This window comes from Neophocaena asiaeorientalis, unplaced genomic scaffold, assembly GCF_003031525.2.
Source record: "Neophocaena asiaeorientalis asiaeorientalis breed wild unplaced genomic scaffold, Neophocaena_asiaeorientalis_V1.1 scaffold311, whole genome shotgun sequence".
NCBI classification, from domain to species: domain Eukaryota; kingdom Metazoa; phylum Chordata; class Mammalia; order Artiodactyla; family Phocoenidae; genus Neophocaena; species Neophocaena asiaeorientalis.
The window spans coordinates 398074-419919 of record NW_020174266.1 but is presented as its reverse complement, the minus strand read 5'-3'; the positions used below and the strand labels follow the sequence as shown (position 1 = coordinate 419919).

Below are 21846 nucleotides of genomic sequence, written 5' to 3'. Positions count from 1 at the left end.
AGGGAGGGAGGAGGGAAGGAAGGAAGAAAGAAAGGAAGGAAAGAAAGAGTCAGCTTTAGGAGTTGTATCCAAAACTAAGAACTCAGTATAAGATAAGGCATCGATTCAGCAAGAGCATGTCATAAAATCAAAAGCACAGCTGTTAACTTCTCCAATCATTTGGAAGAATAAAATGGGGCTATCAACTGTGTATAAATATTCTCTACCTACTGGTTATCCAAGGGGTCTTCCTGTGATGTAGAGGTATATCCAACACATTGAAAAAGTTACAACACTGTCATATCAAAAATTTGACCTACAGAAGAAAAATTTATCTATGTAAGCTTGTTTATATTGAAGGATATTTGGGGGTCTATAGATTATTTTTTAACTTAAAGATGACTTTAGCAATTATCCAGAATATTCTTGTGCCCACAAGTAAGAGGTTACATAACTTATCCATGAAGAAAGAGTAAGTTACTGGCAAAGCCACAGTTGGAACTTAGACTTGAATTAAGACTCCTACTTGAAGTCCAGGGCTTTGCCCTCTATATGATGATGATGATAGATAGAAGATAAATAGATGATAGATAGATAGATGATAGATATAGATAGATAGATGATAGGAAACCTCTCTATAAAACTACTCATGACATCACTTCCTTTCAGTAAATATCCTTAAAACAAGGAGAGGCATGCATGATAAACCTATTGGCCTCTGAGCTTCACCCCAAAGTTTTATCTCTCTGTTTATAAACAGCTCTGACCTCTAGATCTTTGGCATCCTTACTAATGAATAGAGCCTTGAGAATTTGGAGAGCAGAATCCACCTTTCAGGACATTAGTTCTTGGGCTCCTTTCTGTCTACCATGACCAGAGGATAATACTGACACGCAAAAACTGTTGGTTTTCCCCTGGCTGCTGCATGGACAAGGTAGTCTGTGGGTAATAATTACTTCCTGACCTGGTAAGCCATGGAAGACACCCAAGTGTTCCTTGACACTAGGGCTGAAAACTTTCTTGGGTCCCACTGCCTCTTTCCTGCCAAATACATCAAGCAAGTCATTGTGGGGAGAAAAGAAGATATAAAAATGTAGTCAGTAGTTCTCAAATTCCAATCCCTAAAAGATAAAACAGTGATTTAATGTCAGCCTTTGAGGCAGAATGGTGAGTCATGAGGACAAGTGTTATATGTTAAATGCACACATTACAGTTTCAGCAATGTAAACACAAAGGTGTGTTTGGTGTAGAAACAGTAACACCACATGGAGACAGGCAACAGTCTCCATCTCATTCTGAGATCTGGGGTATGACATATTTGGGAGTAGTGGTGAGCAGCATGTATTTAAGCTAATGGTATAGACTGAAGCCTCAGAGATTTTCTCCCATAATCTGACAGATGATGTTGCCTCTTCCTCCTTTATTGTCTGTCCAGAACCACCAGCAGGTGAAGCTGCTGGGCAGAAACCATTTCATTCATGCATGCAGCCAATGTTTAATGAGCACCCACCATGTAGTGGACCCCACAGTAGGGCTTAGGGAATCAAAGATAAAAGATGGAAGCCCTTCTCCCAAAGGATCTCACAGTTTACTGGGACATTCAAATAGGTTAGTTAATTATTGGCAAGCTAATTCAGTAAATATGGTGTAAAAGGAAGGCACTAACCCAGTGCAGGAGAGCCAGGAAGGCTCGAGGAGGCCAAGCAATGGTTATCTCAGGGAAGCTGGGCAAGGACATTAGTATTGGTGAGTACTTGCCATGGGCCAGGCAGGCCCTGTGCCAAGTACTTGAAAAGTGTGATCTCATTTGTTCCTCAAACAACTCTGTGAGACAAGTACTCTGTCTTAGGCAGGTCAGCCTGCTATAATAAAGCAGCATAGACTGGGTGGCTTATAAACAACAGAATTTACTTCTTATAGTTAAGTAAGGATGAAAATATGAGATGACGGTGCCAGCATGACTGGGTTCTGGTGAAATCTCTCTTCTGTGTTGCAGAATTCTTGTTGGATTTTCGCATAGCAGAAAGAGAGTGAGAGAGCCCTCTGGGGTTGTTTTTAAAAGGACACTAATCCCATTCATGAGGGTTCCACCCTCATGACCTAATCACCTCTCAAAGGCTCTGCCTCATAATACCATCACATTGGGGATTAGGATTTCAATCTATAAATTTGAGGGAGACACAACCATTCAGTCCACTCTCCACTCCAACCATCTGCATACTGAGAAACTGAGGCTCAGATGGTTACCTGCATGCCCAAGGTCATGCAAATGGTGAACAGCAAAGCCAGCACTGAAACTCCAGTCTGAGATCAAAGTTCACATTCTTCACACAGGGGTTTTTCCAAGTTCTGTAGTGTGAGGAAATTAAAAGGGCAAAGATGAAGTATGCATATTAACAGATTCATGGGAAGAACAAAGTGGTGAATGAGGACTGTGGGAGGGTAGAAGCTGCCATGTTCTGTGGCAACCATTGCACATCTCACAGGTGACATGGGTGAAGAGGAATTTCCTGGCAGGACCACAGCAGCAGAGCCTGGGATATCAGCACAAGAGTGTTTTGGAAGCAGGTTTTTCCCCTGCTATGTGGGTTAAATCCATGAATGTAACCTGTTGTTCCTGGCCTTCCCCCGACCCTAACACACACACACACACACACACACACACACCAACCCTGTCCTCAAATACAGATGAAACACAGAGGCTAATTATAGTTTCAGAAAAACATAAATATTGTTTTTCTTTACTCTAGTCATGCCTGGAATGCCCCTCATTCTATGGTCTCCTTCCATCTCTCCTCCACACCATCCCTAATAAAATAAAATACAATAATAGCAGACACAGACCTACTAGAGAATGGGCTTGAAGATATGGGGAGGAGGAAGGGTAAGCTGGGACAAAGTGAGAGAGTGGCATGGACATATATACAGTACCAGACGTAAAATAGATAGCAAAGGGGAAGCAGTCGCATAGCACAGGAAGATCAGCTTGGTGCTTTGTGACCACCTAGAGGGGTGGGATAGGGAAGGTGGAGGGAGGGAGATGCAAGAGGGAAGAGATATGGGGACATATGTATATGTATAACTGATTCACTTTGTCATAAAGCAGAAACTAACACACCATTGTAAAGCAATTATACTCCAATAAAGATGTTTTTAAAAAAATACAATAATAGTAGCATGCTAGAGTACCCAATATGCTCCAAGTGCAAGCTTGGTTAAACAAATCACATTGACCTTTAATAAACATGTGCCAAATGCTTCCTTTTCTCATTCAATATGTTAATCTTCAGGCCAAGCCACCATCAGAGGAAAGATCATTAAGTGTAAATTTGATCATGCTACTCCTCAGCTTAAAACCTTTCCGTGGCTCCACATTGCCTACAGGATGAAGCCCTAATTCCCAACAGCACAGAGAAGGACCTTCTGGGTGTGGCCTGTACTGACCACCCACCCCCCCCGCCTTATTCCTCACAACACCCCTTCCCCTGCATCTTACCCATGCACTAGCTGTCCTGAGTATGCGCTGCTCTGTGTCTTTAGCTTTCTTTACTGTGACCATCTACAGTGCCCTTGACAGCCACCCTTACCAGCCACACACTGATTCCCTCCTGCTGTTCAAGATGCAGTTCAGGTCAGCTCCTCAATTAATCCTCTGCAGTCCCACCCGCCCCCAGGCATACTGACAGCCTCTCAAGGTACCCAGTGCAGATATATATCACTATCTCTGTGGTTTCTTGCTGTATTCACTTACATTACATCCTGCTTGCCTATACTTAGCTTAGTGCCTGACACATACTAGGGGCTTAAGAAATAGTTAGAGCCAAACGGTGGCTACTCAACATAAGCTTGTTGTGTTGACACCTGATCTAACTTCCAAGGACTATCACATCATTGTGTACTCTGGGCACCACAGTTCTGTCATGGAACCATCTGACTGTACAAGTCAGAGTACAGATCCAGCCCAGCTATATTCCAATCACTATGTCTCTCTTGGGTTTGTCCTGATTCCCTGGTGCTTTGATAGAAAGGTAGAAACATTTAAATGGAAAGAGAAAGAAAGCCCATTCTCCTACTGTTGGTGTCCTAATCCAGCTTGACCAATCTCTCTCATGGGCATTTTGTGGACAGAGCCCTGGAGAAGTTCATTTACCCTATAAGGGTAGGCAGAGGCCAGGAGAGTCAGTTTAGGATGAAGCAGCCTAACTGGTTTTATTTGCATTGTTCCAAACCACTGGATCAGTTGACTTGTCCTTAACTCAGTTGGCAAGCAAAGGAGCTCTGAAATCCAAATTTCCTTGGCAAAGATGGTTCTTTCTTATCAGAGAAACTTGAGTGAGAAATTTCTGGAGGAAGAGATGGGGAAGGTAAGGGATTTTTGCCCAGGAAAATGGATTAGCAGCATTAATGCTCAGGATAAGTAGGTACAGCCTGGGCCAAGATGCATTTATCATCACCACCCTGATATTAAGGTCAACATATTATATATTTTTTTGCAATTTGTTATCGGTCTCTTCAGCTAGAATGAGGGCAGGCATCTATTCTTGTTCACTGCTCTACCCCCAGAGACTAACCCGCTGTCCAGCACTAAGAGGTACCTAGTGAACATTTTTTGAATGAATGAATGACTTTGGCCTGGAAGTCAGGTGAGCTGGATTCCACTTTCCACTCTGCAGTTACCATCTAGCACTCTGACCTTGGGCAGGTCACTCTGCCTCTCTGATCTTCAGTTTCTTGTCAATGAAGATGTTATTATATGCCTGACCAATCTTACTAGGACAGTATGAGGTTCCAGCTGTATGTGAAAGTCCTTTTTTACCATTATACATACACAATACTGAATTTGAGAGATTATATCAACCACCAAAGAGTAAGTCCTTTCCCACTGGGAGTTGAACACATGGATGAGAAAATGTATGTGAACCTAGGATGACTGGAGGAGCAGGTCTTATCCCTCTGCCAGCCAGGCTTTGAGTCCCTGCCATGTGTTCTTCAGGCTCCCTGGGCCGGCCACAGTGGTGGACACTCATGGCAAACCAGTGGGTGCAAGACTCCTGAAGACATAGATTAGAGATCACTGAGGTAAAGAGAGCAGTGGAAGCCATGAATGTAGATGGGCTATGATGAGAATATGGACTGAGGGAAGAAAGAGCCTTGGACTGATCCTCGGGAAATGCCAACATTGAGAAAAGCAGGTAGAAAATAAGAATCCAGCAACAGAATACTGGAAGGAATGGCCAGAAAAATAGGAGTCCCAACTATGGTGTTTTAGAAGCCAAGAGAAGAGAGAAAGAGTCTGCAGAAAGAAGGGAGGAAGGATCATGAGAAGAGGAGGAGAGAAGTTCATTGAAATTTATTGACATTTGAAAACTTCAGTACATTATAATTTTATAAAAATACAACCAATGAAAAAAAAAAATACAACCAATGCATTGAATTTAAAAATCAGAATGAAATATACCAACATGTTAATGGCAATTGTTTTATGTGATCAGAGTTATTATTTTCCTCTTTCTTTTTTTCCATACAGTCTTATATGTATTTATGTTACTTTTATAATTGAAAAAATATATTTAATAATAAAAGATATATGAGTGTGAATACCTTGAATAGGTATAGGACAAAGAGTTATCTGTATGGGCCTTATGGAGAGGAGAGCCACAAAAATGAAATCAGTTGTTGAATTTAACAGTTAAATCTCATGGTAGGATTTGGTCTGACTTACTTTTCTAAAAATATTTTCTTAATGTTCTCTTAATTAAGCAATGCTAATAAATAAGGATGGTGACCAGGCAATGTTTTAACGGGTCCTAAAAACCTTTAACTGTGTATTTCATTATGACTATAATATTATGGGCCCAGGTATCAGGGACCATAACCAAGGACTTGGCTCTTCCTATTCTCCTTGTGGTAGACCACATTACTGTTCACCAATATTCATTGTCTCATCCTATGGGAGGAATGTGCTTCCTTAAATCTCTAACATCAGCCTTGGCCATATGATTTCTTTGGCTAACAAAATGTGAGCAGAAGTGACATGTGCCAACATGTGCCAGTGTTTTAAGAGCCAACATATGTTCCACCATGCTTACTTTTCCTCCTATCATTGTGAATCACAAGGGTCTAGACAGCAGCTGCTCTGATAGTCTGGGTCTCAGAGTATGGACAACAATGACATGCAGGAAGCTCTCAGCCAACCTAGAATGGACTTGTATCCGAGCAAGAAATAGAATTTTTTTTGTTTAAAGTGATTGTGATTTGGGGAACTGTTTGTTACTGTAGCCCATCCTGAGAGTTATAGTCTTCTGGAATCTGAAAAGAAAAAAATTATCAGCAACACCAGCACTTTCTCAAGAAATCTAATTCTTAAGTCTTTTTTATTTCTCTAGATGATGCATATTTACTACAGGGACTTAATATAGAGGAACTATATCCAGAGACCTCTAGTTTCATTACTTATGATGGGTCAATGACTATCCCACCCTGCTATGAGACGGCAAGCTGGATAATAATGAACAAACCTGTCTATATAACCAGGATGCAGGTGAGCTTCTCTGTGGTCTTTTAGCTAATGGGGAAGATGATGTGAAGACTGGCTGGGTTTGTGGAGTGCCTATTGTATTAGTTTGCTAGGACTGCTTTAACAAAGTACCACAAATTTGGTGACTTAAACAACAGAAACATATTGCCTCACAGTTCTGGAGGTTCTAAGTCCAAGATCAAGGTGTCTGCAGAGGTGTTTCCTTCTGAGGAAGTGAGGAAGAATATGTTCCATGCCTCTTCCCTGGTTTCTGGTGGTTTTCTGGCAAAACTTTGGTGTTCCTTGGCTTGTAGGAGCATCACCTCAGTCTGCCTTCATCTTTATATGGCATTCTCTTAATGTCTGTGTCTCTTTGTCCAACCCCCAACCCCACCCCACAATAAGGACATCAGTCAAATGGGGTTACGACCTACCCCAATCAGTCATATTAGATTAGGGTCCAACCCAGTAAGCTCATCTTAGCTAATTATATCTGCAATTACCTTATTTCCTAATTAGGTCACATTCTGAGGTACTGAGGGTTAGGACTTTAACTTTTTAATCTGGGGGTACACAATTCAGCTCATCAGACTTATGTTTAAAGAATCAGCATCTGGGGCTTCCCTGGTGGTGCAGTGGTTGAAAATCTGCCTGCCAATGCAGGGGACATGGGTTCGAGCCCTGGTCTGGGAAGATCCCACATGCCGCGGAGCAACGAGGCCCGTGAGCCACAACTACTGAGCCTGCGTGTCTGGAGCCTGTGCTCCATAAAAGAGAGGCCATGATAGTGAGAGGCCTATGCACCGCGATGAAGAGTGGTCCCCACTTGCCGCAACTAGAGAAAGCCCTCGCACAGAAACGAAGACCCAACACAGTCAAAAATCAATAAATAAATATTTAAAAATAAATAAATAAAAAGAATCAGCATCTGGAAAGGCTTAGCATGAACTAATTATAGATGCACCCTACCTGTTTGAGTGAGAAAAGACAGCAGGGTTAGTTCCCAAAGTGTGCTCTACAACTCTAGTGTTCAAAAGGCAGAGCAAAATGGGTAGTTTGGTCAAATATGTTTGAAAAATCTTTATCAGGGAACCCTCTTGCACTGTTAGTGGGGATGTAAATTGATACAGTCACTATGGAGAACACTATGGAGCTTCCTTAAAAAACTAAAAATAGAACTACCATATGACCCAGTAATCCCACTACTGGGCATGTACCCTGAGAAAGCCATAATTCAAAAAGAGTCATGTACCACAATATTCACTGCAGCACTATTTACAATAGCCAGGATATGGAAGCAACCTAAGTGTCCATCAACAGATGAATGGATAAAGAAGATGTGGCACATATATACAATGGAATATTACTCAGCCATAAAAAGAAATGAAATTGAGTTATTTGTAATGAGGTGAATGGACCTAGAGACTGTCATACAGAGGGAAGTAAGTCAGAAAGAGAAAAAAAAATACTATATGCTAACACATATATATGGAATCTAAATGTTAAAAAAATGGTTCTGATGAACTTAGGGGCAGGACAGGAATAAAGACTCAGACATAGAGAATGGACTTGAGGACATGGGGAGGGGGAAGGGTAAGCTGGGACAAAGCATTGACATATAGACACTACCAAATGTAAAATAGATAGCTAGTGGGAAGCAGCCATATAGCACAGGGAGATCAGCTTTGTGCTTTGAGACCACCTAGAGGAGTGGGATAGGGAGGGTAGGAGGGAGACACAAGAGGGAGGAGATATGGGGATATATGTATATGTATAGCTGATTCACTATACAGCAGAAACTAACATAACATTGTAAAGCAATTATACTCCAATAAAGATGTTAAATTTTTTTTTTAAAAAAAGTAGAAATAAAAGAGAATAAAATAAAAAGAGCTAATTCGATTTCATTGCTGAGAGGTTTCTCAGGGTCTTTAGAATGATATACATGTCAGTCTCCAAGAAGAGGCAATATGATATGTAACATTTCATAAACATATTTGAATGTGGGATTTTTTAGAGCATCTCACAGTATTCCTAGTTGGGCTGGCTAGTATTTCTCAGAACTGAATGGGAACTAAGAGATCTGGCCTCTGAGGCCAGCTTTACTAATGGCTCCTTATGAGCTCCTAAGCCTGTTGCCCCACTTCTTTGAAGTGAATTGTCTTCTTTGTAATGAAGGGGGTAAATTACATGAATCTATTCTATGATTGCAAGGGTCTATAAAAACTCAGAGGAAAGATAAGCAAAGGAAGCAAATCCAATCTCCTTTACAGGATATGTATTTACAACCCAACAGCAATTTGAACAATTTGAAGTATCTGATGTTATCTGTATTTACTGGGAACTCTTAGTGACTAGCAACCCCCTCCATCTAACTTCAGCTTAGAAAAAGGATTTATCCATGAGATACTGGGTCATCTTATGGAATTTAAGATCAGAAATTGATGTCAGGAAGTCACTGGAATCAGAACCCCAGAAGCGCTTTCTCTCTGTTCTCTCCTGCTCCCTCCTGCACCATAGCTTCGTTCTCCTCTACTGCTAGAGAGTATTCTTTAGCTTCACAGTCCTGGGTGGAACATGGCTGCAAACATTTTAGTCCAGCTCCAGATCCTGATATTCACAGAAAAGGAACTGAATTAATCCAGCTTAGTTTAGCTCTGACTCCTGGACCAATCACTGTAGTTTGAATAATACCTGTGTGGGAGAACAATTCCCTGAATTACTGGACCCCAAGGTGTGATAGAAAGAAGAGACCCTGGAGAACACCCGGCTGGGTTTCCTCCTTTGACAGACAGTGTGTCATAGGACAGAAGAGAATCACTGACTTGTTCAGAGGCACACAGGAGCCAGGGAGCTTGAAGCAAGGCTCCCTCCAAGCATGGAGGCATCAGTGGGTTGTACCCACTGAACCCATGAATCAGGGTCTATGGAAGCCTCAGGTGCCCTTTCCCACACAGCTGGCACTGCCCGGGTTGGCCACAGTCTACATGGTCTTACTTCTTTCCTGGTATGGGTGGATCTCACAGCTGTTTCTCTCTCCTCAGATGCATTCCTTACGCCTGCTCAGCCAGAATCAACCATCTCAGATCTTTCTGAGCATGAGTGACAACTTCAGGCCCGTCCAGCCACTCAACAACCGTTGCATCCGCACCAACATCAACTTCAGTTTACAGGGGAAGGACTGTCCAAACAACCGGGCCCAGAAGCTTCAGTATAGAGGTGGGTTCAGTGGCTCAGAGGGCAGTGGAGACAGGTCAAGCCCAGTCTTCCTGCTCACACCTACTCTGAAAGGCCAGGTACTATCTCCCATTGGAGGAGTCATGATTATAAGTGACATTTACATGGTGCTTTTCTATTGAAAAAGTCTGTATTTCATAAACAGAGACAGAGATCAAATCTTTAAATATTGTCTGGCTCAGGCAAGACAGCATTTTCATTGCCTTTTTACAGAAGAGCCCAGAGAGGCTGATGTTCCCAAAGTTATGTGTTAAAACAGGACAGCTAGAAGCATTAGTGCTTTTAGTTATATACACAATAGATCCCCTTTTCCCCTAGAAGGTGAGCAAATAATTCTGGATGCCAGGCCATTAGGACCCAATGACGTGTGTGTATGAATGCATCTTTTTCTAGTGCTATGTCCCTAGAAGTGACTATAATTCCTACTAGAGGGGACATTCAAGATGCCTCTCACCTCCCATAACCCTCTGGTCCACACCCAGCCCTCTCTCTTCCCTTCTACACACTAAGTACCTATTGATCATTGTCATAAACTCTCAACATGGAAAGGAAGGTGGAGGAAGGAGTGTTGTGGAGATGCCCCCAACCAGGAGTTAGGACACCCAAGTTGCTGCCATGGTTCTGACACTAACAAGCCATATAAACCCAGCCAAATCATTTAACCCCAGGGCTCTGGGTGTGTCTGAGAGAGAAAATTAAAGACAGAAATGTGGAGGAAGTTGGAGAGATAAAGTGGAGGGTAGAGGTGATAGCTGCTTCTAAAGTTGCCTGGTAACATCCATAGTCCTCATATTTAGGCAGCACATTATTGTTTCAAAAGGGCTTCCCTATCCAGACTCTCATGTGCTCCTCACGACAATCATGAAGTAGATGGAATAGGGACACACCCAGAGTGCCAACTTTTTCTGCAAAGGGCCAGATGGTAAATACAGGCTTTGTGAGTCATAAGGTCTCTGCCACACTCTGATGTTTTAGGGTGAAAGCAGCCATAGACAATATGTAAATAAATGGTTGTAGCTGTGTTCCAATAAAACTTTATTTACAAAAGCAGTTCACAGCTGGATTTGGCCTGCAGGCTGTCATTTGCCCACCCCTGGTCTAAAGCAGCACCATCCACTCCAGCTTTCTGAAAGGATGGAAATGTTCTGTGTCTGCATTGTCCAGTAGGGTAGCTACTAGCCACATGTGGCTATTGAATGTCTGAAGTGTGGCTAGTGTGACAACGCAACTACGTTTTCAATTTTATTTATTAATTTAGATTTATATTAGCCACATGTAGCTAGTGACAACCCTATTGGATAGCTCAGGCCTAGAGGTTCATAAGAAAGTGGAGAGGGTAGTTGGGATACATACAAGTAAGCAGACATTTAGAAAACTGTCCCTTCCCCTTTGGAGTAAGCCCCCCAAGCTGTGTGTAAATTAATCCAATTATGCCTTGTTTTGTGTTGTTTGTGTGTTTTGTTTTGTTTTTTCTCTCTCTCTTTCCAGTAAATGAATGGCTCCTCAAATAGGAAAGTAAGCCAAGAAGAATCCCACCTCAGTGAAATGCTACAACTGTGAATTGACGTAACCTAAACTGTCCCCTTCTTTCTTCTCTTTCTTTCCTCCCTCAAGCCTCATTCACTCTTTGGATTGGCCCTTTCTTCATGAAAATTGTCTGCAAAACCTTGGCAGAGGAATATATCTCTTACACACACTCACAAACACACACACAAGCACTCACACACACATACACACACATGCAAATATATCTACTCACATACACACTCATACAGCCCCCAAGATGGAAAGTTAAATTTTAGAAACAAAAGGCTCATTCATAAGAGGTCTTAGAAGAAAATAACCAATTAACCTGATTACAATTTTGATACTGTTTTCCGAAACAAATAAATCTACCGAATGAGAATTTTCAGCCTTGTATATTACAAAATTCTTCCAAAAGAGAGAGAGGAGAAAACACAGGTCTGACGGCATCAAGTGGACTTTTGTTCTTTGCATCAAGTAATCTCAAATAGTGTCCTAGGATCCTTTATGGGTGCTGGTGACAGGTGAGCCAAGACAAAGTTGGCCAAGGACACATTTCTAGATTGTGATTCTTCTGTTTACTCAATTTAAAAAGAAAAAAGGACAGACATTGAATAGATACACATTGTATATATATATATATATCACCACAGACTATTAAAAAATGGAATTATTACCCCTCTTTGTCATATATGTGTAGTAGGGTTTGCCAAGATCATATTGATCCATTTGCTCTTTCTTATTTTCCAAAGGTCATACATTGTGTTTGGTTATTGTTAACAGCTCAATAAATGTGTTTAACAAGTTAATTTCATTTTTCTGGCTATAGTCTATTCTCCTTCCTTACAGGCTAAGCCCTGGCTCCATGCAACTGCATTCTTTGGTTTCATTTGTTCCTTCATCTACATGTTTTGCTCATTTGCAGCCAGTTTTTACTGAGTTTGTGGCAATGGGAATGCATTTGCTAAGCAAGTATAACTTTAACTCCACTCCATGGCTCTATCATTCATATGAGGTGAGGTTCAGCCTGAGATAGTAGGTGACAGATTTCTTGCACTTCAAAACTGCCACCGCCCACCCCACCCCACCCCCGTGATGCTCCCTTGAAGGAATGCACTTTGTCTTGTAAATTCTTGGGAAAGGGGTGTCTTTTCTCTCCAGGTGCAGCTGGATCTCACAAAGTACAAATGAATGCCTTTCTTTTCTTGTTTATAATGGTCACTCACTGTGTTTGGTTACTGTCAAGAAATCAATAAATGTGTGTAACAAGTTATCCAGTACCGTGTCTGAGTTTATTGAGGAGGAGGGCACTCCCTGATGAAGCCTCTGAGTCCTGCTGTCTCCACAAGCAATTGCATTATGGCCAGCAGGGCAGCCAGAGCCTCCAGAACAGCCTGTCTGGTCATTCCCAGAGCCAGGTAATTAATACCCTGTTGAGAAAACATATAGGCTTAGCTGCTGGCAGGGAAGACTTGGCTGTTCATTCAGTGGCCAAATTAAAAATAACTTTCATCTTTCCTTTCTGTTACAGCTCCAGAAAGAAGGGAAAGCACAGGCATGTAGGGTCTGTGCAAACAGGAACATCCACAAATATGTCAAAAACTTAAGCAAGTGGCTAGGTTTATTGATGACGAAAAAAAAAATCAAACAGCCAGATATTTCATATTTGAAACAATACACTTACAGATCTGTCTGCAAAGATCTGTAATACACCAGATCTGTCTGCAAAGATTTAGTGTGGGCAGGTGGCAGTCTTTCTTTGTATGGCTTGCTGCTTCCTCTCTAGGTCAGGTTTTTCTTTAGCCTGCAAGGGCAGGCAGTGATGTAGTGTGTCAACTAGGCCTGGCTTCAAATTGTCACCCTACCACTTACCTGCTTGCTGTGTGATCTTAGGCAAGTTGCTTTACTTCTCTGATCTATAAATTGGGGATGTTAGTAACTGCTTCCATGAACTATGAGGCTTAAATGCTATGTAGCTACTTAAAGCAGCTAGCACAATACCTGTAATGATTGTTCTGTAAAGACTGACTATAGAGCACGTGCATTGCCTAAGTATTAGAGGTTTTCCTAGACCAGACCATACCTTCCCCTCCAGGGAGGGGTTAGCATCAGTCACAAAATGGGCATCAAATTAATACCAAATGGAGGAGACAGGAGGAACCCCTGAGTGACTGGTTAGGACGTCGGGGGAGTGAGGGGGGAGGAGAAGTGGAGGCCAGATAGGACCGGTGTCCCTGAGGGTTGGCTGAGAGTGGGGAAATGTTCCCACATCTGGAGGGACCCTCGGGCGCTTGGAAGAGCAGGGGAGCACACCTAGTGTTTCTCCCACCCACTCAGGCTCCGGGAAGCCTGCTGGGCTCCTGGGCCTGGTCCTCCATTCTCTGGGACCCCCTCCAACCTCATGGGTCCTAGGGATGTGGGAGGGAGGGAGGATAGGGGAGGATGAGAAGAGGCAGACAGAGGGAGAGGGGACCCTCTAGGACCGGAGAATCAGGGGAGGCACAGCAGGTGTTTCCCCCACTCACTTGGCCTCAGGAAGCCTGTGGGGCTCCTGTCCTCCAAGGCCCCGCTTCATGCCATGTTGGTCCTAAGGGTGTAGGAGGGAGGCAGGGTCAGTAGAGGAGAGGTGGATGTGAGGGGCGGGGGGGTCCCTCCGGGATCGGAGGATCAGGGGGGGCATGGAGGGAATTTCCCCTACCCACTCAGGCCCAGTGAGCCTGCTGCAGTCCTGGACCCGGTTCTCTGACCTCCAAGTGCAGAGGCACTCCTGGGACACTCCTGCTGCACTGAGCCTAAGCCCAACACCCACTGCCCAGCCAGGGCTTTTCTGGCCCTGTGGGGCCTAAGCATAGTTCCCTCCCACCGCCTAAACCCAGCCCCTGCCTAAGCCCCGCCCCTCAAGCCAAGGCTTTATCCAGCTTTTTTTTCTGAATTTTATTTTATTTATTGTTTTATACAGCAGGTTCTTATTAGTCATCCATTTTATACACATCAGTGTATACATATCAATCCCAATCTCCCAATTCATCACACCACCACCCCAACCCCTACTGCTTTCCCCCCTTGGTGTCCATACATTTGTTCTCTACATCTATGTCTCAATTTCTGCCCTGCAAACCAGTTCATCTGACCATTTTTCTAGGTTCCACATATATGCGTTAATATACGATATTTATTTTTCTCTTTCTGACTTACTTCACTCTGTATGACAGTCTCTAGATCCATCCACATCTCTACAAATGACCCAATTTCGTTCCTTTTTATGGCTGAGTAATATTCCATTGTATATATGTACCACATCTTCTTTATCCATTCATCTGTCAATGGGCATTTAGGTTGCCTCCATGACCTGGCTATTGTAATTAGTGCTGCAATGAACATTGGGGTGCATGTGTCTTTTTGAATTATGGCTTTCTCTGGGTATATGCCCAGTAGTGGGATTGCTGGATCATATGGTAATTCTATTTTTACTTTTCTAAGGAACCTCCGTACTGTTCTCCATAGTGGCTATAGCAATTTACATTCCCACCAACAGTGCAAGAGGGTTCCCTTTTCTCCACACCCTCTCCAACATTTGTTGTTTGTACATTTTCTGATGATGCCCATTCTAACTGGTGTGAGGTGATACCTCATTGTACTTTTGATTTGCATTTCTCTAATAATTAGTGATGTTGAGCAGATTTTCACATGCTTCTTGGCCATCTGTATGTCCTTTTTGGAAAAATGTCTATTTAGGTCTTCTGCCCATTTTTAGATTGGGTTGTTTGTTTTTTTAATATTGAGCTGCATGAGCTGTTTATATATTTTGGAGATAAATCCTTTGTTCATTGATTCATTTGCAAATATTTTCTCCCATTTTGAGTGTTGTCTTTTCATCTTGTTTATGGTTTCCTTTGCTGTGCAAATGCTTTTAACTTTCATTAGGTCCCACTTGTTTATTTTTGTTTTTATTTCCATTACTCTAGGAGGTGGATCAAAAAAGATCTTGCTGTGATTTATGTCATAGAATGTTCTTCCTATGTTTTCCTCTAAGAGTTTTATAATGTCTTGCCTTACACTTAGGTCTCTAAACTATTTTGAGTTTATTTTTGTATACTGTGTTAGGGAGTGTTGCAGTTTTATTCTTTAATATGTAACTGTCCAGTTTTCCCAGCACCATCTGGGAAAAGAGGCCATCTTTTCTCCATTTTATATTCTTTCCTCCTTTATCAAAGATAAGGGGACCATATGTGTGTGGGTTTCTTTCTAAGCTTTCTATCCTGTTCCATTGATCTATATTTCTGTTTTTGTTCCAGTACCATACTGTCTTGATTACTGTAGCTTTGTAGTACAGTCTGAAGTCAGAAGCCTGACTCCTCCAGCTCCATTTTTCTTTCTCAAGATTACTTTGGCTCTTCAGGGTCTTTTGTGTTTCCATACAAATTGTGAAATTTTTTTGTTCTAGTTCTCTGAAAAAGGCCCTCTTCTTTACAATTGTGGTTGTTTTACCTGCCAGTTGTTGTTTCATCTATATTTTTATTATTTCTAACATATCTGTTAGTTTTCTTCTTTTAGTTTTTACTCTTTGTTATTGTTCTGTTCTTTTTTTTTCTTTTTCTTTTCTTTTTTTCCTACCACCCCATGCTGCTTGAGAGATCTTGGTTCATGAGCCAGTGGTCAGACCAGAGCTCCTGCAGTGGGAACTACGAGTCCAAACCACTGGGCTACCAGAGAACCTCAGGGAGTATTCATCAGAGTGAGTTCTCTCAGAGGTCCTCATCTCAGCACCAAGACCCACCTCTACCAACAGCCTACAAACTCCAGTGCTAGAAGACTCAGGCCAAACAACCAGTAAGACAGGAACACAATTCCACGTATCAAAAAAAAAAAAAAAAGAGACAACAAAATAATATGTCACAGATGAAGGAGCAAGGTAAAAACCTACAAGACCAAATAAAGGAACAGTAAATAGGTAACCTACCTGAAAAAGAATTCAGAGTAATGATAGTAAAGGTGAACCATAATCTTGGAAACAGAATGGAGGCATGGATTGAGAAAATATATGAAATGTTTAACAAAGATCTAGAAGAAATAAAGAACAAATAGAGATGAGCAACACAATAACTGGAATGAAAAATACACTAGAAGGAATCAATAACAAAATAAATGAGGCAGAAGAATGAATAAGTGAGCTGGAAGACAAAATGGTAGAAACAACTGCCAAGGAGAAGAATAAAGGAAAAAGAATGAAAAGAATTGAAGACAATCTTAGAAACCTCTGGAACAACACTAAACAAACCAAATTTGAATTATAGGGTTCCCAGAAGAAGAAGAGAAAAAAAGAGAGTCTGAGAAAATATTTGAAGAGATTATAGTGGAAAACTTCCCTAATATGGGAAAGGAAATAGTCACCCAAGTCCAGGAGGTGCAGAGAGTCCCATACAGGATAAACCCTAGGAGAAACACACCAAGACACAGACTAATCAAACTGACAAAAATTAAATTCAAAGAAAAAATATTAAAAGCATCAAGGGAAAAGAAAAAATAGCATACAAAAGAATCCCCATAAGGTTATCAGCTGATTTTTTAGCAGAAACTCTGCAGACCAGAATGGAGTGGCAGGACATATTTAAAGTGATGAAAGGGAAAAACCTACAACCCAGATTACTCTACACAGCAAGGATCTCATTCAGATTCAACAGAGAAATCAAAAGCTTTTCAGACAAGCATAAGCTAAGAGAATTCAGCACTACCAAACCACCTTTACAACAAATGATAAAGGAACTTCTCTAGGTGGAAAACAAAAGAGAAGAAAAATACCCACAAAAACAAACCCAAAACAATTAAGAAAATGGTAATAGGAACATACATATCGATAATAACCTTGAATGTAAATGGATTAAATGATCTAAACAAAAGACACAGGCTGGCTGAATAGATACAAAAACAAGACCTATATATGTGCTGTCTACAAGAGACCCACTTCAGACCTAGGGACACATACAGACTGAAAGTGAAGGGATGGAAAAAGCTTTCCATGCAAATGGAAACCAAAAGAAAGCTGAAGTAGCAATACTTATATCAGTTAAAATAGACTTTAAAACAAAGGCTTTTACAACAGATAAGGAAAGACACTACATAATGATCAAGGGATCAATCCAAGAAGAAGATATAACAATAATAAATATTTATGCACTGAATAGAGGAGTGCCTCAATACATAAGGCAAATGCTAACTGCCATAAAAGGGGAAATTGACAGTAACACAATAGTGAGGGATTTTTACACCTGCCTTACACCAATGGACAGATCATCCAGACAGAAAATAAATAAGGAAACACAAGCTTTAAATGACACAATAAGCCAGATAGATTTAATTGATATTTATAGGACATTCCTCCTGAAAGTGGCAGAATACACTTCTCAAGTGCACACAAAACATTCTCCAGGATAGATCACATCTTGGTTCACAAATCAAGCCTAGGAAAATTTAAGAAGATTGAAATCATAACAAGGATCTTTTCTGACCACAGTGCTATGAAATTGGAAATCAATTACAGGGAAACAACTGTAAAAAACACAAATACATGGAGGCTAAACAGTGCACTACTAAATAACCAAGAGGCCACTGAAGAAATCAAAGAAGGAATAAAAAAATACAAAGAAACAAATGACAATGAAAACACAACAGCCTAAAACCTATGGGACACAGCAAAGGCAGTTCTAAGAGGGAAGTTTAAAGCAATTCAATCTCACCTCAAGAAACAAGAAGACTCTCAAAAACAATCTAACCTTACACCTGAAGCAACTAGAGAAAGACAAACAAAGAAAACCCAAAGTCAGTAGAAGGAAAGAAATCATAAAGATCAGAGCAGAAATAAATGAAATAGAAATGAAGAAAACAATAGCAAAGATCAATAAAATTAAAAGTTGGTTCTTTGAGAAGATAGACAAAATTGATAAACCTTTAGCCAGACTCATCAAGAAAGAAAGGGAGAGGGTGCAAATCAATATAATTAGAAATGAAAAAAGAGAAGTTACAATTGACAATGCAGAAATACAAAGCATTAAAAGAGAATACTACAAACAACTATATGCCAATAAAACAGACAACTACGATGAAATGGACAAATTCTTGGAAAGGTACAATTTTCCAAGACTGAACAAGGGAGAATTAGAAAATATAAACAGACCTATCAGAAGTAATGACATTGAAACTGTAATTAAAAATCTTCAAACAAACAAAGGTCCAGGACCAGATGGCTTCACAGGCAAATTCTATCAAACATTTAGAGAAGAGGTAACACTTATCCTCCCCAAACTCTTCCAAAAAATTGCAGAGGAACACTCCCAAATTCATTCTAATAAGCCACCATCACCCTGATACAAAAACTAGGCAAAGGTATCACAAAAAAAGAAAATTACAGACCAATATCACTGATGAACATAGATGCAAAAATCCTGAGCAAAATACTAGCAAACAGAATCCAACAGTACATTAAAAGGATCATACACCATGATCAACTGGGATTTATCCCAGGAATTCAAGGATTCTTCAGTATATGAAAATCAGTCAGTGTGATACACCATATTAACAAATTAAGGAATAAAAAACATATGATCCCCTCAATAGATGCAGAAAAAGCTTTTGACAAAATTCAACACCAATTTATGATAAAATCTCTCCAGAATGTTGGCAAAGAGGGAAACTACCTCAACATAATAAAGGCCATATATGACAAATCCACAGCAAACATCATACTCAATGGTGAAAAACTGAAAAGATTTCTACTAACATCAGGAACAAGACAAGGATGTCCACTCTTGCCACTCTTATTCAAAATAGCTTTGGAAGTCCTAGACACAGCAATCAAAGAACAAAAAGAAATAAAAGGTATACAAATTGGAAAAGAAGAACTAAAACTGTCACTGCAGGTGACATGATATGGAAAATCCTAAAAATGCCACTAGAAAACTCCTAGAATTAATCAATGATTTTGGCAAGATTGCAAGATACAAAATTAACGCACGGAAATCTCTGGCATTCCTATGCACTAAAAACAAAAAATCAGAAAAAGAAATTAGGAAACAACCTTATTTACCATTGCAACAAAAAGAATAGAGTACCTAGGAATAAACCTGCCTAAGGAGGCAAAAGATTGTACCCAGAAAACTATAAAACACTGATGAAAGAAATCAAAGATGACATAAACAGATGGAGAAATATACCATGTTCTTAGATTGGAAGAATCAATATTGTGACAATGATTATACTCTGCAAAGCAATCTACAGATTCAGTGCAATCTCTATCAAACTACCAATTTCATTCTTCACAGAATCAGAACAAAAACATTTACAATTTGTATGGAAATACAAAAGGCCCTGAATAGCCAAAGCAATCTTGAGAAAGAAAAGCAAAACGGGAGGAATCAGGTTCCCTGGCTTCAGACTATACAACAAAGCTACTGTAATCAGAACAGTATGCTACTGGCACAAAAACAGAAATATAGATCAATGGAACAGACTAGAAAGCCCAGAGGTAAACCCATGCACATATGGTCATCTAATTTATAACAAAGGAGGGAAGAACATACAATGGAGGAAAGACAGCCTTTTCAATAAATGGTGCTGGGAATATTGGACAGCTACATATAAAAGAATGAAATTAGAATACTACCTAACACCATACACAGAAATAAACTCCAAATGGATTAAAGTCCTAAATGTAAGACTGGACATTATAAAACTCTTAGAGGAAAACATAGGAAGAACACCTTTCGACATAAACCACAGCAAGATCTTTTTTAACCCACCTCCTAGAGTAATAAATATAAAAATAAACAAATGGGACCTAAGGAAACTTAAAAGCTTTTGCACAGCAAAGGAAACCATAAACAAGATGAAAAGACAACCTTTAAAGTGGGAGAAACTATTTGCAAATGAAGCAACGGACAAAGGATTACTCTCCAAAATTTACAAACAGCTCATGCAGCTCAATATCAAAAAAAGAAACAACCCAATTAAACAATGAGCAGAAGACCTAAATAGACATTTCACCAAAGAAGACATACAGATGGCCAACAGACACATGAAAAGATGTTCAACATCACTAATTATTAGAGAAATACAAATCAAAACTTCAATGAGGTATCACCTCACACCAGTCAGAATGGCCATCATCAAAAAATCTACAAACAATAAATGCTGGAGAGGGTGTGGAAATTTACATTCCCACTGTTGATGGGAATGTAAATTGATACAGACACTATGGAGAACAGTACGGAGGTTCCTTAAAAAACTAAAAATAGAAATACCATACAACTCAGCAACCCCGCTACTGGGCATATACCCTGCGAAAACCATAATTCAATGGGACACGTGTACCCCAATGTTTATTGCAGCACTTTTTACAATAGCCAGGACATGGAAACAACCTAAATGTCCAATGAAAGATGAATGGATAAAGAAGATGTGGTACATTTATACAATTGAATATTATTCAGCCATATAAAGGAAGAAAACTGGGTCATCTGTACAGATGTGGATGGACCTAGAGTCTGTCATACAGAGTGAAGTAACTCAGAAGGAGAAAAAAATATATTGTATATTAACGTGTATATTAATGTGGAATCTAGAAAAATGGTACAGATGAACCTATTTGTAGGGCAGGAATAGAGACGTAGACATAGAGAACAAACATGTGGACACGGTGGGGAAGGGGAGGGTGGGACAAATTGGGAGATTAGGTTTGACATAAATAAACTACCATGTGTAAAATAGATAGCTAGTGGGAAACTGCTTATAGAACAGGAGCTCAGTTCGGTGCTCTGTGATGTCCTAGATGGGTGGGAGTGGGAGGGAGGTCAAAAAGGGAGGCGATATAGGTATACATATAGCTGAGTCACTTCATTGTACAGCAGAAACTAACACAATGTTGTAAAGCAATTTTACTCCAATAAAAAATAAAAATTAATGCCAATTGATAGCAATAGATACCCAACAGGCAGCACATAGGTAAATACCTAAAGTATGTCAGGGCAAAAAGGAAAGAGCACCAATGAGAAAGGAAGACAAGGGGCTGGGTTTCTAGGCCTTGTTCTGTTACTAGCATCTTCTGTGACTTGGGAAGTCAACTGCCCTCCCTGGAACAGTGTCCTTATCCATAAGTGACTTGGATAAAATGACCTCTCACAGTCTCTCTATTATTCCCTCACTCTGTCTCTCATTCAGTTCTCAGCCCAGGGAAGACAAAGGGAAACCAGGCTCTCACCTTTTGGGGTCCCTGGCCACAGGCAGAATTTCACTCTGGCCAAAGAGAACTCGAAATAGAGTGAACTAGCATGCCTCCCACCTCCTGGGCCCATCTGAAATGTCCTTTCTCCCACTCACTGGGTTTCCTAAACTATAAAATGGAAATAGGAGCACTTTATCTTCAAACCACATAGAAGTAATAAAGATTAGCTGGATTTATACCACTCTAAAAAATAAAGAAGTTTTAAAAAGCACCAAAAGCCCCCTGACAGTTGGCCTGGTGAAGTCATCAAGGAACAAAAATACATTCTTACAATTTGGGTCCATGGTGCTCAGGAAGGGCAGGCAGCAGTGCTGCT

The 21846-nt window shown here is 40.6% G+C and overlaps 1 protein-coding gene across 1 annotated transcript in view; it reads left to right on the top strand.

Moving 5' to 3' along the window:
- CA10 (carbonic anhydrase 10 (inactive)) overlaps nt 1-11467 on the top strand; it is a 563265-nt gene extending 551798 nt beyond the window's left edge. The window contains exons 7-9 of the mRNA XM_024755257.1: nt 6366-6520; nt 9541-9715; nt 11222-11467. Of these exons, the coding sequence (XP_024611025.1) occupies nt 6366-6520; nt 9541-9715; nt 11222-11244 (353 nt within the window). The 3' untranslated portion in view covers nt 11245-11467. The remainder of the gene's footprint in view (nt 1-6365; nt 6521-9540; nt 9716-11221) is intronic.
- The last annotated feature ends 10379 nt before the right edge of the window (nt 11468-21846 follow it).